Genomic DNA, 15,973 nt, shown 5'->3' on the forward strand with positions numbered 1-15,973 from the left:
TTAAAGAACTGTTATCAGACTAGACAGACTGTTTTACAAACTGCCTCCCCACCTGCCCTTCATATGGTTTGCACACTGTCTATACCAATAAGTCTAGATTGACACATCATTGTTGGGCAGACTGTACAGTATTCCTTGGTGTGGGTGCAAGTTTATAATTTCTTTATAAATCCCTTATGATAGGGCTCTTTGCATTTGAGGATAATTAATATCCATAAATGGGCTTCCCAAGAGGCACAGTGGTAAAGAATCCCCCCTGCCAATGCAGGAGACGCAGGTTTAACCCCTGGGTTGGGATGGTCCCCTGGGGGAGGAAACGGCAGCCTGCTCCAGTATTTTTACCTGGAAAATTCCATGGACACAAGAGCCTGGTGGGCTACAGTCCATGGAGTCACAAAAAGTCAGACATGACTAAGCACAACCAATATGCGCAGATAAAATCAGCGGGTATCTTTACAAACATCACAAACACGAGAATGGACAGCCATTACCCAGCAGCTCCCTGCGGGTCCTGCTTGCTATTTCTTTGATCTCCATGCGGGACAGGGACAAGGAGTGAGTGACAGGAATGGCCGCGATGCCAATGCCGATGGAGGTGGGTGGGGTGATGACCTTGGAGACTAAGGGCGATTTCAGAGGCCGCTCGATGCTTCTGCCCACCAGGTTTCTGAGTGGAATCTTGTACAGATTTTTGGACTGAATTTCACCTGAAATAAGTGTTCAAAAAGAACATTAGGACTTTAAGAAGAGCTCATGTTATTCATGAGAGAATATTTCCTGGTTCCTCAACATAATTAGCATTAGCATGAAAGAAGAATTTATGTCACAGGCTGACGCCTCCCCCCCGACCCCGCCCCACCAAGTTTCATTAGGGGCAATAAAGTGGTGGCACTCGCTGGCTCTGTCCTCTAACGGCATCCTGTTCATGGGTGAACGGGACAAAACACACCCACTCCTGGTTATGCGTGGGCAGGAGAAAGGAGGTGGCAAGAAAGGCACAGCTGTCCTGCTCGGGAGCTCTGAGCTCTCCTGGCAGCGAGCCATAAAGACGACTCATGTGGTGAGAAGTTAGGAAAAGCGTGAGGCAGTAACCACAGCAAAGGTTTGTGGGGTTCAAGGGCGAAGCCAGACGGAGTGAAAGCTGGATGCTGAGTAATGTGTGGGTTTTATGATGATATCCTTTTAGCTATGAAATTCTATTATATCCTTAACATTCCTGAAGGGAGGATAACTTGCTGGGGCCAACTGCAGTCTCTTTAACCCTCAACTTCCTTCTCCCCTTTGAAACAAGTGTTTTCCTAATGGGAATTGTTTGGGGGTGGGGATTATCACAAGGTTTCTTAAGAATGCAACCACACTGCAAGTTTTTTTGTGGCTTCAAACAGTAATCACTGTTTGTTTCCTTCAACAGTAATCACATGTCAGTATTTGACAATGAACTACAGGGGCTTCCCTGGTGGCTCAGACAGCAAAGAATCTGCCTGCAATGTAGGAGACTTGGGTTCAATCCCTGGGTCAGGAAGATTCCCTGAAGACAGGAATGGCAACCCACTCCAATATTCTTGCTTGGAGAATTCCATGGACAGAGAAGCCTGGCAGGCTATGGCCTATGGGGTTGCAAAGAGTCGGACATGACTAAGCTACTAACACTTTCACCTTTCAGAGAAATCAGAACGGATCAAAAATGTCTATCATAAGACAGTAAAAACTAGACTTCACCTTCCCCCAGGGAAGAAGGAAACACTGGAGTATCTCGGCTTGGGGGTGTCTGAGGAGAATTGTGGGCACTGGCCCCCTTGGAGCTGCCTCCGGATGAGACCTCGTTCGCTGATGCAGTTGCTGTGAAGTAGATATCCGACTGGAGAGAAAGAGAAGGCGTTTCTGAGGTGTGTAGTTTTAAGGGCCTTGCACCCACCAGCCCTCCTGTCATCACTGCACAGACCCCCAGCTGTCCCACGGGGTCTGCGGTGCAGGAAGGAGCCAGGGAGGTGGCTGCCAGCTCTGGGCTCAGAAGGCTCCTGAGGGCTCAGTTCTCCCTTCTTATCTACTTGTTGACACAAAATAGAAAATAGTCAATTTCCCACACGCCTTCCACAAATACAGACACAATACACTTCCCTGAAAGGGAGCTTGGGCACCAGAGGTTAGAACTGGGGAAGGTTTGGAATCTAGTTATGTCTATGTCCCCGGTGGGGACATGGGTCCTCACTCACGATTCAGTAAATACTCAAGCCCACCCGCGATGGGTCAGCTCTGGGGCAATGGCGCTGGTGTGTGGCTGGTGGTGGGCGGCTCCTGTGGACTCAGGGTACTGAGTTTCAGGGGTCTTGCAAGCTGGCTGGTAAACACGGCCATTATTCAATTTAAATTGTGTTAAAAGAACAAAGGAACTAAATGTCAAAATTCAACCATTCCTCATTATTTTACTACACTGACAATTCTCCATACTCTTGAGGTAATTTATACAGTGTCTGTGTGTATGTGTGTTGGGGGGGAGATTGTGTAATAGTGGCTCCTAATGCATGTGCTGAGGTGTCACACGGGAAGCTTGAGATCAATCATGGTGGGACTATTTACACTGTGGAAATCGGCAAATGCTATAAACCAGAGGTTGATTTGTTGTTTTGTTGATGGTCTGGACTTCAAGTGATGGAGATAACATTAATAATGAAGATTAAAATTAACAGTATGTTGTCCAGTGCTGAAATTGAAAGAAGTTTTAGTTTAATGACTTGTATGAGGGTGAAAAATAGTTTAATAGATCACATGTCAGATTTAATGACAACAAACTTGGAAAAAGAATGAACGGGTTAAGATATAATTCCAGCTGTAAAATTGTGGTTGAACTGCAGCCAGGGGTTGGCTATAGATAAAGGAAAATCAGTGAAAATTAAGAGTGGGACATGACTGAGTGACTAATTCTTTCTTCTTCTTAGTGAAAACAAAAGTGTTTTATGAGAGCCAATTGGCTAAATGGACTTTGAGATAAAAAGCATTGTATATTTTATTTTTAGTTATAAATTGTAAGCTATTTATGTTTTTATAATCAGTAAAATTTAAATTTTAAAACATTTTAATCAGAGGCTTGCTCTACAATGTTGTGTTGGTTTCTGCTGTACAACAATGTGAATCGGCCACAGGCACACACGCGGCCCCTCCTTCTAGAGCCTTCCTCCCACCCTCCCCCATCCCACCTTCCAGGTCGTCGCAGAGCACCAGGCTGAGCTCGCTGTGTTATACGGCACCTTCCCACTAGCTCGCTGTGTCTCACACGGTAACGTATCCATGTCAGTGCGGCTCTCTGACTTCATCCGGCCCTCACCTTTCTCTGCTGTGTGCACAAGGCTGTTCTCTATGTCTGCCCTACTCCTGCCCTGCGAATAGGTTCATTGGTGCCATTTTTCTAGGTTCCATATATAGGTGTTAATACACGATATTACTAGTAAAACTTATAATCAACTGATGTCCATATATATATACGAGTGTGTGTATACACGCATACCCGTTTTCCAAAGATTAGTGGTTGCACACTTACCAGCACTCTACTGGCACTACGTTAGTGCAGAAGATGCTAGGGTCTGTCCTCACAGAACTGTCAGTGTGGGGGTGGGGAGTATGCAGCCTCCCACCACCAAATGTGATGCGCGTTAGGATGGAGCACCAGCTGGCCTGGCAAGGCCACGGAGAGGGTGTGGGGTGACCCGGAGGAGGGAACCAGAACAAGACCCGGTGGGTTATGCGCCTGCGGTAGAAGACACCTGGGAAGATCTTTGTTCCTGCATCCCTCGGTTTTGCTCACATTGTCACTAGGCATGAATCCGTCTGTCAGTCATGTATGCGGGACACAAGTTCAAATTGAAGACAGACAGCAGCAAAGGAAGAAAGCACTACCTCAAGCCCTTAACTGTTCTAGCCTCGGACTGTCCTTCTGTGACCAGCAACCCAGTCTCACATGGAGGATTTCCGTTTTTGGCTGAGCACTGCTCCCCTGCTACCACCAGCAGCGATGACTCTGAGCGCTAAGGAGGGGTATTTTGCAGCCCAAGGTGCTTTGAACCCACATAGGAAAACTCAACCCAGGACTGTTTCCAGCTTTCTCATCTCAACACACATATGGTGCTGTCATCATCAGTCTCGCCCCAAATGTGTCCTCGCCCGCCTGAGACCTCGTGGTGCTGGGGGCACCCGAAGCCCCTCAGACAGAAATAAACCCCAGCTCTACTCACCCTGGAGGCCACGAGCTGTAGCTGAGGCACGACGGCCGTGTGGACCAGGTTCCCGTTCACCACCAGGCGGATCTCCATGGAGTCGGTGGTGAAGGCCAGCAGGTAGGGGAACGCACAGACTGCAAGGCAGCGGGGTGTCAGCGCCCAGCCCGGGCTGCGGCTGGGGAGCTGCTGGGGCCCTCTCACACCCAGCTTGCTTCTCTGGCGGCGCCCAGCTCTCCCCTTCCTCCTCTGTGTCTGTTCCTTCGGGGGCGCGTGTCCCCTTGTTCTAGGAGAGCCTCCCTCAGCCACTGAGCACCTGCCCGTGGAGGAGTGCACTGTCCCGGCTTCCCCCACTGCAGTTCTCCACCTCATCTTCTGGGCACACTGCCCATCCGGGTCCCCAGGACCTTCCCTCTGTGGTCCAGACATGCCCTCTGCCCACGTGCCTTCTGTCCAGGAACCTGGCCTTTACTCCTTCATTCCCTGTCCCTGAGTCACCCTCCCCTACGCTCCTCCTGTGTGTGTCTGGGCGGGGGCTGCGTCTTGTTCCTGCTCGCCTGGTTTCATCTGTGACTCTTCCTACTGCTCCCACGCCTCTAGCCTTGATCTGTCCAGTGGGTCCCCAGTGCTGTGGCTCAGACCTGAGACCCATTTCTAACCCTCCCCTCTCTGTCTTACCATAACTAATCTGCACCCGAGCCAACCCAGTCCTCCCAGTACCTGGCTCCACCCCTCTGCTCTTCAGTTAAAACTCTATCATGTTTACCTATCAACAAATGCTTCTACTTTGAGGACAATAATGTTAATATATGTGGCTCTGATCTGACTCTCGCCAGGCAGATTGTCCAGCTGTGGATCCTGAACCACAGAAACGAAGCACCACCACGCATGTCCTGACATTTCAGTGGCAGGTCAAGTACCAGGGTTTCTGTGACTCTAGACTTTCAAGCTTCAGAATGTATAAGAAGGCTGCTTGAGTGCATTATGCTTCTCTCCCAAGTCAGTCAGAGGTTCAAGGATGGAATCTTTCTAAATTCTCATATTTTAGAAGTCAGAAAGTGAGGCCCAGAAATGAAAGGGTACTGCAAGATACCCAAGTACTGAAAACTGATATTTAATTGCTCGCAAAGGCTCACATCCTCAGGCACTGAGGAGACCTGGGAGGAACAATGGGAGACAACAGTCCCCGAAGGGGAGCAAAATGAAAAACAGTTACAGAAGAAGAAGACTGTTTACACTCATTATACTCAGAGAATTCATGGAAAATCTATCGGTAAGCCAGCGCTCACATAGGATGGAACAGTTCAGATGAGTCTTTCTGGGGGAAGACCAGGATGACAAAAGGTTTCCTTACCAATCGCACAGGGAGCCTGGTTCCAACAGAACTGGAAATCTGACGCAGAGGGTTGAACCAAAAAAGAGCCACCGTTAAATGGGCAAACCTTTTTGTAGATGCAACTGTCTGCAACGAAACAACAGCGACTTATTTTTGTTAGAGACGACACTCAGGCAACTAATCAGATAAATGAGACACAGGCCACAAGAAGAGCATCCTATCTACCTGTTCTTTCTGAAAGCCAGCACAACCACTGCCATGCTGCCAGATTCTCAGGGGCAGGAGGCAGTCAGAGCCAGAGTAATATTTCTGCCACATGTCACAGCTTCCATTTTGGGAGAATTTACTATGTGCCAGGTGCCGAGCTTTAAAACATTTTCCCATTTAACCTGTACGAACTTATGAAGTAGATGCTGTTATTATGCTCATTTTGCAGATGAGAGAACCAAGGCAAAGGGCGGTGAAGTAGCTTGTCCACGGCCTCACAAGTCCTGCATGGGGGACAGTACTGGTTGGTTTGCAGACAAGAAGGGGCACTTGATGGCACCCCTGGATGGAGGAAGCTCTCCTACAGGGGATCATTCCCCAAACCTCAATCAGCAGGACATATGTGGTGGGACTCATACACTCCCAGAAACATTTTATAATGAAAACTTGAAGCCATATGCCTGTATGCCAGCATTAGAGTAAGGCCAGGGTAATTCAATTATCAGGTTCTTGGCCTGCTCTGAGCTTTAAACACAAGTCCAGGTGGTTCAGACCCTCATAGAGTGAAAAAGTTCACCAAGAAACCAGTTCAGTTCAGTCGCTCAGTTGTGTCCAACTCTTTGTGATCCCATGGGCTGCAGCATGCCAGGCCTCCCTGTCCATCACCAACTCCTAGAGCTTGCTCAAACAAATGTCCGTCCAGTCAGTGATGCCATCCAACCATCTCATCCTCTGTCATCCCCTTCTCCTCTTGCCTTCAATCTTTCCCAGCATCAGAGTCTTTTCAAATGAGTCAGTTTGTCGAACCAGGCAGCCAAAGGATTGGAGCTTCAGCTCAGCATCAGTCCTTCCAATGAATATTCAGGACTGATTTCCTTTAGGATAGACTGGTTGGATCTCCCTGCAGTTCGAGGGACTCTCAAGAATCTTCTCCAACACCACAGTTCAAAAGCATCAATTCTTTGGCTCTCAGCTTTTTTTATGGTCCAACTCTCACATCCACACAAACGGAAAAACAAAGGCCCCCTTTATTCCAAAAGCCTGCCACATTTTAGCCATGCAAACTAGTTTTTCAATTATTTTTAAAAACAGCTTTACCGAGATATAATTTATATACCATAAATTCATCCATTTTAAGCATTCAAGTCAATGAACTGTAGTCTGTTTATAGAGTTGAATAACATCACCACAATCTGATTTGATAACATTTTCATCACCCTAATGAGAAACTTCAGGCCCATGAAGCAGTCTCTCCCTGTTCCTAGTGTCAGAATTAACAGCTGTGGCCCCTCTGTGAGAGGGGAGAGGTCACAGAGCCAGAGCTGCTGCGGAGGCCTTCAGTGTGGGGCCAGGCTGGGGCGGTGGCCGCGGCCATCTGAAGCCCTGCCTGTCTATCCCTTTTGGAGCATCCGGCAGGGCTCAGGCGGAGGAGGCAATGGCACCCCACTCCAGTACTCTTGCCTGGAAAATCCCATGGACGGAGGAGCCTGGTAGGCTGCAGTCCATGGGGTCGCTAGCAGTCAGACACGACTGAGCGACTTCACTTTCACTTTTCACTTTCATGCACTGGAGAAGGAAATGGCAACCCACTCCAGTGTTCTTGCCTGGAGAATCCCAGGGACTGGGGAGCCTGGTGGGCGGCCGTCTATGGGGTCGCACAGAGTCAGATATGACTGAAGCAACTTAGCAGCAGCAGCAGCAGGGCTCAGGGGCTCTTTTGATGAGACCCCTGTGCCTTGTAAAGCAGTTTCCTTATGCTGTTTTATCATAGTTCTTCTAACAGAGTGAGTTATTAGGACAGAAATTCTTATCAGCGTCAGTTTTTGGTTTTGCTACAGTGGACTCACTAGGGGAGGAAAAGAAACCTCACTCTCAAAGACCTTGCTCCTGAGAAAACAAGTGCCCACAAAGGACGCCCAGGTCTCCAAGCAGCGCCTTTGACCTGCTGTGCGAGGTAGGCTCACCCCTCTCCCCTCTGTCTTATTTTCCCTTCTCCAGCGGATCTTTCCCAACAGGCTTATGCATGCTGTTTATTCAACGTTTTAAAAAACAAAACCCTTTGCCCTTTCTTCCTCCTCTAGCTGCTGCAACCTTCCTTATTCTTTTCCCTTAAAGCAAAATTCTTTGAAAGGCTTGTCTGGACTCCCCAGCTCCACTTCCTCTTTCCCAAGCTCTCCTGACCTGAGCAATCAGGCTTTTGTCCCAGCCCCTGCCTGCCTCAGAGGGGGTCACGCAGGCCTGGAGGAGGTGACTGGACTGCAGTCCAGAGGTCCTGTCTCCCCCTTTTCCAATGGGATCCGCCTCAGGGAAGCAGAGGGGTCTCCCTCCCAGTGACGAGAGCTGGTGGTCTCAGACCAGCAGGTCTCTAATTCAAAAAAGAAGCAAAGAGTGTTTCTTGAACTCCAGAGCTTGCAGCCTGTTCACACCCATGCACGGGCACCCATGCGTGGCTGGCCCCAGAAGGGTGAGCTCACTGCATCTCTGGCAGTGCCTTCCACTGTTGTGTCTCCAGAGCCTGACACGGCCTGGCACAGAGAGGGCCGTCCCTTGTAGTTAAATGGGCCCTGAATGGGGATGAGGGGGACAGGAGTCTAAGAAAGTCACTGCCCTGGAAGCAGCTCAGTCTATGATCTTCCCTACTTTGACCTTCCCCATCCAGCTGGTGAAGAACAGTATGTAGATTTTAGTTTTAAAACAAATTTCTCTGAAGAAAAGTCCCTTTCGGCACATACAAACGTTTTTAACTTATCTGAGAGAAAAATTTATGTATAGAAAACTCTGGGTTTCTGGAAGTTATATTTTAGAAAGAAGCAGACTTATAAAAATCAGCTTCAAACTTGGGGAAAACAATCTCCTTCCACAGCTCCTGGCTAGAAAGGGCCTTTCCTGTGGGTGTCAGTGACCAAGACAAGAATGTGGACTGAGATGAGCAGATGGGTGTGCACTGTGTGGGGGACGAATTACAGAAGTCAGCTGGTCACTGGGAGAAACCAGCTCATTCCCTGGATCCCCAGGTACCTGCCAACGTGCCAAGAGAAAGACGGAGATGGAAACTGAAAGCCAGATGCCTGACCCAAAGCAATGGAAGGAAGTGGTGAGGTCTGGTGAGACTGAGTCAGGTTTGGGGACCCCCCTGGGATTGCCAAGGCCTGACCCACCCGAGGTCAGAGATCATCTTCTGATGGCCGGTGGGTCTGTGAGAACAGATACATGCTGATCACATCCTGAGATGAAACCAGGGCCTGTAGCCAGGAGGTGATCAAAGCCCGAGGAGGTGGAACTTTTAAGGGGCTCCAGGAGCCAGAGGCCCAGTGTGGGACCACCCCCTCAAATCCCACCCCCTACCTCAGCACTGCCTGCTGACTCGGCTTCTAATTTTGTGTACAGAGCTTGCCATCCACATTGTTTCCATGCCCCTCTTTCATTATGGGACTCACGTTCACGGTCTAAAACCTGCTCTCTTTCTGTTTTTCTTTACCACCTAACATCACCCCTAGTTGAGCAGCTGGAAGAAAGAAGTATTAATATCTATACCAGTTTTTAAAGCCATATGTTTTTCAAATAGGTTTTTCAATAAAGTAAAAAGACCACACTTTAAAGAGATTAACATCTTATAGAAGTGACCGCACACAGGTGCGCTCCTACTCTGCTCGTCCCTGCAGACCTGGGGCGGGGGGTGGCAGCAGCTGCAGCGGCCCAGCCCTCCGAGCGCCAGCAGCTGGGCAGCGAGGATCCACGCTGGAGCACGTGGCCTGCTGCGGTCACCCTATGTGTGGCCCTTCTCATCAGATGGGCCATAAAGACCTGCTGTTTTGAGGAGGGTTTTGACAGACCTGTGGATGAAATATCCTAAAAGAGTGACTCATTGGTGAAGTTCTTTGCTGATTCCCCATAAATCTCGAATTTTGAAAGAGGAAGTTTACCCAATAAATTTCTCTATGGAAAATTCTTACTAATCAAAGATTACTTAATTAATGTATCTGCCCCATGTGCTATAACCAGCATCACCACTCAAAACTGATACAATTCTAGGCTGAAAAAAAGGTTTTATTTAGTTAGACTGCATAGCCTGGGTCCAAGAAAATATCTCACTATCTTTAGCTTTTAAAAAGATCCTTTTTTATTGTGGTATCACATTAGCTTTTGAAAAACTGCAAATCCTTAAGTCCTATTTGATATCTTTGGTCTGCCTGAAACCCATCTGCCACCTGACCCAAACTAATCCAGCTGAGGCCAGGCATGCCAGGCTGAGGCTGATTTCAGTAACATCTGAGAAATAGCAAAAAGGGGAAGAGTAACTGTCGGGGCACTGGAGTCAAGAGGGCCCCAAATGTCAAGAGAACCTGGGCTCTGCCGTTTGTAGCTACACAATCTTGAGAAAGTCTGTTCACCACTCAGGTGCCTTATCTCCAGATGACAGACAGTAACAGAAACTAGTTTTTTTGGGGGGGGTCCAAAATCACTGGAAATGATGACTGCAGCATGAAATTAAAAGACGCTTGCTCCTTGGAAGAAAAGCTATGATCAACCTAGACAGCATATTAAAAAGCAGAGACATTACTTTGCCAACAAAGGTCCGTCTAGTCAAAGCTATGGTTTTTCCAGTAGTCACGTATGGATGTGAGAGTTGGACTATAAATAAAGCTGAGCGCCGAAGAATTGATGCTTTTGAACTGTGGTGTTGGAGAAGACTCTTGAGAGTCCCCTGGACTGCAAGGAGATCCAACCAGTCAGTTCTAAAGGAAATCAGTCTTGAATATTCATTGGAAGGACTGATGCTGAAGCTGAAGCTCCAATCCTTTGGCCACCTAATGTGAAGAACTGACTCACTAGAAAAGACCCTGATGCTGGGAAAGATTGAAGGCAGGAGGAGAAGGGGACAACAGAGGATGAGATGGTTGGATGACATCACTGACTCGATGGACATGAGTCTGAGTAAGCTCCGGGAGTTGGTGATGGACAGGGAAGCCTGGCGTGCTGCAGTCCATGGGGTCGAAAAGAGTCGGACATGACTGAGTGACTGAAATGAACTGAATGGAAACTGAGAAGTCAGTGAGCAGTGCCTGGGGCTGACGGAGCCCAGCCCAGTCACGTGGTAGGGGTTCCCTAGATGGAAGCCCCTGCCATCACTTCCACGTCCCAGAGACACCCCAAGGCAACTGCTGTACCATCTCACTGAGAGGTCTGGGTATTGGGAGATCCAGGTGGGAAGGCAATTTTTAGCTGCCCCCTGGAGTGCAGTTAAGGATCCAGGAACAATGCAACAGATAAATCTAAAGCTAAGTCCCTGTACATTGTCCAGAAAGAAAAAAACAACAGTGGATTTTAGCAAGTGGCGATCAAAACACATCCCTTACTTACAGTTGTAACACAGGAGCAGACCGGCTTCCCCGTCTTCGTACACATCAATAGCTGCAACGAAATTAACCTGCAATGAGAATGGGCAATGGTAGTGGGCAGGCTGGACACTGACACTAGGAAAAGATGTTCTCAAGTTTCTGTAAACTCAGGCACGACCGCAGTCCATGGTGTGGACTTTCTCATCATCTTTTCAAAGCCTTAAGAAGCTCTATAGAGGAGAACTCTCCCTATTGGCAGGCCTCCCATTTATAGAGCAGGCTCCAGTCCACCAAGCTTTTCTCGCGGGTTATTCCTTTCACTTCCACATCAACCCTGGAAAGTAGATGGCATTCCATCCATTTTACAGATGAGGAAAGCGAGGCTTAGAGAGGTGAGTCGTGCTAGTCCCTCAGTGAGGAGGTGCCCCGGCCAGGATCTGCACCAGGTCCCTGGTTCTTTTCCAAGCTCAACAGCCTTGCACTTCAGCCACACTGCCTCCTGCCTCAAACACAGTCTCTGAATCTCCAGACCACCATGTCTGCACTTCTTTTCTCCCTTTTTTACTTCTTTCACTTCCTGGGAGGCGGCTTGACAAGATGCAGAGGGTGCTGGAAGCCCCAGCTCTGTGGCTTTGGTGAGCCTCGGTTTCTGCTTTTGAGAAGATGGTTCTCAAGTTTCAATCAAAATTCAGAGCCTCTAAAAATCTCCTCTTCTTTCGCTGCCTCACTTGTCTTCTCAGCCCTGTAGTCTGGCCTTCTGTACCACCAGGGACGCTGCCCTCTCTTAAGTTCCAAGAAGTTTTCCTTCTCTCCAGACTGAAGGCCTTTGACCATGGCTCATCTCTCCATCCATATCTTCACAACCTCTGACAGGGGACAGCTCCTCCCTCTGGCTTCTCTCCCACTTCAGATTCTTCTTCCATTTCTTGGCTCTTCTCTCATTTAGAAAAAGCCCCAGCTTGATAGCTTCAGATTTTACTCTGCTCAAAATCTCTAAATCTACAACCTCAGGCACACGTTCTGAGCTCCAGCCCAGGTTCCTAAGTCTTTTGTTCTCTCAAATGCAGTAGGTTGAGAAGAACTCAAGGGGCTGGGTAGGGGAGCAGACAGGAGCAGGTCAGACAGCTCCCAGCTGCCAGTACCGCTTGCTGCCTCTTGTGGTTTGTGGTAAACGGTCCTCTGGCCCCAGGTCTCCATCTGTAAACTGGTGTAACAGTAATCCTGACACTGCTGGATTGTCATGAAAATTCCATGAAACAAGGCAAACATTGTTGCACAGGGCCTGACACATAATCAGCATTCCATGGAGGTCTCACATGACCAGTTTCCTTTCAAGCCTCCTCCTTTCTTTTAGCAGAGCTACCCTCAAAGTCTCGGAGGGGGTCCCTTTCTCACCCAAGTCCAGACCATCCTCTTCCTCATCTCACCCCTGCTGCACGCCGGGCTCGGCCCCGCCTCCCGGGCTGGGCCCCACCTCCGGGCTGGGCCCCACCTCCGGGCTCCTCCGGTGTCTCCGTCTGGCTAGGCTCTCTTCAGCCCCTTCCAGCCTCTGGACTTCCCCATTTCCCACCCCAGGCTCTCTGCCCAGCTGGCCCTCACTGCTCTCACCCAAACTCAGCCTTCTCCTCTGAACAGTCTGGCATTGTACGAGTCTCCATTAAACACACAGAAATGAAAGGACAGGGTTTCACCCCTCAACAAAATGTCAGAAAAGCTTACAAGTACATAAAATAAGTCATAATGGAGCCCATACCATAACCATGAGTTGCGGAGGCTCTGTAGGGGTGGGAGACAGTGAGTCCTAGAGGTCAAGGGTGTTGATTCTAGGGTCAGAAGGACCTGGGAGTCAAATGCCAAATACTTCCTCTGCCGCTATGTGTCACAGCCTCTGTTTTAATTATCTGCAGGGCGTGCACTGCCATCTCAGATTCACTTGCTTGCTGGCACTCTCCTCCGTGCTGGGCTCTCAGCTCCATGAAGCAGAGGCCTTGCTCCGCTCATGTGACCCCCTCAGTCCCTGGATCAGGACCTGTCAAGTATCAGGAGCAGAGGGCAGGCTACCTAGAGGCATGACCATGTAAATGAAATGCCAGCCCTGCCACCCGAGAGCAGTGGGCACGTGGTCAGGGTTTTAACCTCATGGAACCTCAGGGTCTTCATCGATAAAATGGGAGAGGCTGGAACATCTGCCTCTATGGGGCTGAGGATTCCAGGAGGTCACACAGGGCCCGGTAAATGCTCCATAAATGTCAGCTGCTGGCATGACTTGGCTCTGGAACCTGCACCACTGGGGTGTATCACGGGAGGGAACAGCCCTTGGGCCCTTGGAGGGAACCCTCCTGTCCGTCCCCAGCACTCTGACTTGAATCACTTCCTCCTCAGTGTCCCCAGACTTGTCAGTTAGATAACACTGATGTCAGCCAGCGGCTTCCAGCCCTCGTGGGTGCTGCTGTGTCTGCTCTGCACTTTCTGAGGGAGCGGCCGAGCACCACCAGCTGTGTAACCTGGACCTGCTCTCCTCTTCGGGCTGTGACGGGGCTGTGGCTGCCATGTGCTGGGTTTGAAGGCGCAGTCTTGGGAGGCAGGCAGTCTGGGCTCAAGTCCTGCCTCTGCTACTTACTGGCTGTGTGGTTTGGGATAAATAAGTGACTTCTCCTTTCTGAGCCTCAGCCTCCTTTTCTGCAGAAACCGGGGAGAGAACAGCACCTACCTGTCAGGGCTATGGGGCTGAAATTTGGGGTCAGTGACCATAGCGTGGACTTAATCACTCTCTCCTCAGGCCCTCAATCGCATTTCATCAGACCTTCATTAACACTGAGCATGGAGAAGCCCAGTTCACATGTACATGTTACATGTACAGATGTTGATACAGATGTTGGTATAGATGTTAGCTCCCAGGCGAGGGGCCTCAGAGGAGACATTCATGCAGGAGACATTCTTGACCAGGCAAGGACCTGAGAATTCACTGGGAGAGCTTTTAAAAGATACATATTCTGGGTTCTTGCTCCTGGACATCTTGATATATAGTAGGTCAGGGTAGGATAAAGACATTCGCCTTTCATTTTTTACTTGATTAAAAATAGTTTATCTTATTGCATTTTAAAATAATAAAAGTAATATACGGTGGTGGTGAAAATTCGAAACACAGACTTGTAACAGGTGAAAGAGGTTGGCACTGTGAGGTCAGTGTCCAACCTTCCCACATGATTCCAGGGTGAGCTCTCAATGAAGACCAGCTGGGGTCTGGGCAGACACTCAGGACGGGGACCTGGGCCTAGTGAATAAGCCAGAGATCTGGATCCTGTTACCTCCCTCTGGAGGAGGCCTCTGTTGGGGAAGGAGGCCAGAGCTGGCTGTTGGATCCAGGGCAGTATGTCGGAGTTGGCCTGTTGGTAGAACAAACTTGGTGTTGATTTTCAGAAGGCTGCTCTGGTGCTTCCTAAACGGCTCCTCTCTTGAGCTAGAATTGTCTTGGACCCTGAGGTGGTTTCGAAGCCTGCAACGGGAATTGAGGGGTCTTGGCTGAGACGAGAGGAGGGGCGGAGGCAAGAAACCAGGCCAGCCTGGCCTGCATGGTGGCGCACGGAGGAGGTAGGCATTGAGGGCTGCTTGAAGCACTAATTGGCGGTGAGTCCAGGAGGGTCAGCCTCTCTCCTGCTCCACTGAGCTCAGGGCTTGTCCTGCAGGAATGTCTCGGTGAGAAGTAACCCTGTTTCTGCAGGCCGCTTCTACCCACTCATTGCTGCTGCTGCTAAGTCACTTCAGTCGTGTCCGACTCTGTGCGACCCCATAGACAACAGCCCACCAGGCTCCCCCCGTCCCTGGGATTCTCCAGGCAAGAACATTGGAGTGGGTTGCCATTTCCTTCTCCAATTCGTGAAAGTGAAAAGTGAAAGTGAAGTCACTCAGTCGTGTCCGACTGCTAGAGACCCCATGGACTGCAGCCTACCAAGCTCCTCCGTCCATGGGATTTGCCAGGCAAGAGTACTGGAGTGGGGTGCCATTGCCTTCTCTGACCCGCTCATTAGTTTGCTCATTTCTCTAGGGCGTATCTTTCCAACCAAACAGTAAATTCCACCCAAAGACAAGCCACTGTCTCAGCACCTCTGCCTGCTCAGCAAACATAGCCACTGAGGATTAACTCAGTGCGAATATACATACTGATTCACTCAAATCCCTGGGGTAGTGCTTAACAACACAAAGATGTTTTTAAGTGTTTTTTCTTAGAGAAAAGCTTTGCATCTTTGTTTTACAAAGCATGTTGAAGAAAAGACAGAAAATTTCTCATACCTTCCAGCAAAACAAAGCACAGAAGTCATCAAAGAAAACTGCTTTTAACTCTTTTTTCCCTGGATCTTCATGAATCTTAACAGAAAAAAATCCACAGACACACTCATGAACTATCAAGGTATTAAATATAAGTAAATAACAATAATTTCCAGGAAAAGCGGGTTCAGTCTTAGGAAACTAGTTGCCAGGGAAGGATTGATTCAACAAAGATCTTTTAAGCCATGCTTTTTCTGACTCCTACGGTTGGTTGTACAGATTGTATTTTTTAATTAAAAAGAATTTATTTATTCATTTGGCTGCACCAGGTCTTGGTTTTGGCACTCAAGATCTTCAATCTTTTTGGTGGCACGTGGGATCTTTAATTGCAGTATGCAAACTCTGAGTTTCGGCCTGTGGGCTCTAGTTCCCTGACCAGGGATCAAACCCAGGACCCTCTTCATTGGAAGGGTGGAATCTTAGCCACTGGGCTGCCAGGGAAGTCCCTGTCCAGAGTTTTGAAAAGCAAGAAGGGGCAAGAACTTTTAAAGGCCAGATTGGGCTCTGAGTCCTCAGAAGTCAGCCGCGGGAAGAGATGACAGGTTCCCAATTGCTGG

The 15,973-nt window shown here is 49.0% G+C and overlaps 1 protein-coding gene across 3 annotated transcripts in view; it reads right to left on the minus strand.

The window, feature by feature from the left end:
- GARNL3 (GTPase activating Rap/RanGAP domain like 3) overlaps positions 1 to 15,973 on the minus strand; it is a 164,794-nt gene that overhangs the window by 3,499 nt on the left and 145,322 nt on the right. For all 3 annotated transcript variants that reach the window (XM_070378964.1, XM_070378965.1, XM_070378966.1), the window contains 5 exons: positions 11,113 to 11,179; positions 5,563 to 5,670; positions 4,227 to 4,345; positions 1,720 to 1,858; positions 492 to 707 (listed from right to left, as the gene is read on the minus strand). In XM_070378964.1, coding sequence (XP_070235065.1) covers positions 492 to 707; positions 1,720 to 1,858; positions 4,227 to 4,345; positions 5,563 to 5,670; positions 11,113 to 11,179 — 649 coding nt within the window. The remainder of the gene's footprint in view (positions 1 to 491; positions 708 to 1,719; positions 1,859 to 4,226; positions 4,346 to 5,562; positions 5,671 to 11,112; positions 11,180 to 15,973) is intronic.

This window comes from Bos mutus, chromosome 11, assembly GCF_027580195.1.
Source record: "Bos mutus isolate GX-2022 chromosome 11, NWIPB_WYAK_1.1, whole genome shotgun sequence".
NCBI classification, from domain to species: Eukaryota; Metazoa; Chordata; class Mammalia; order Artiodactyla; family Bovidae; genus Bos; species Bos mutus.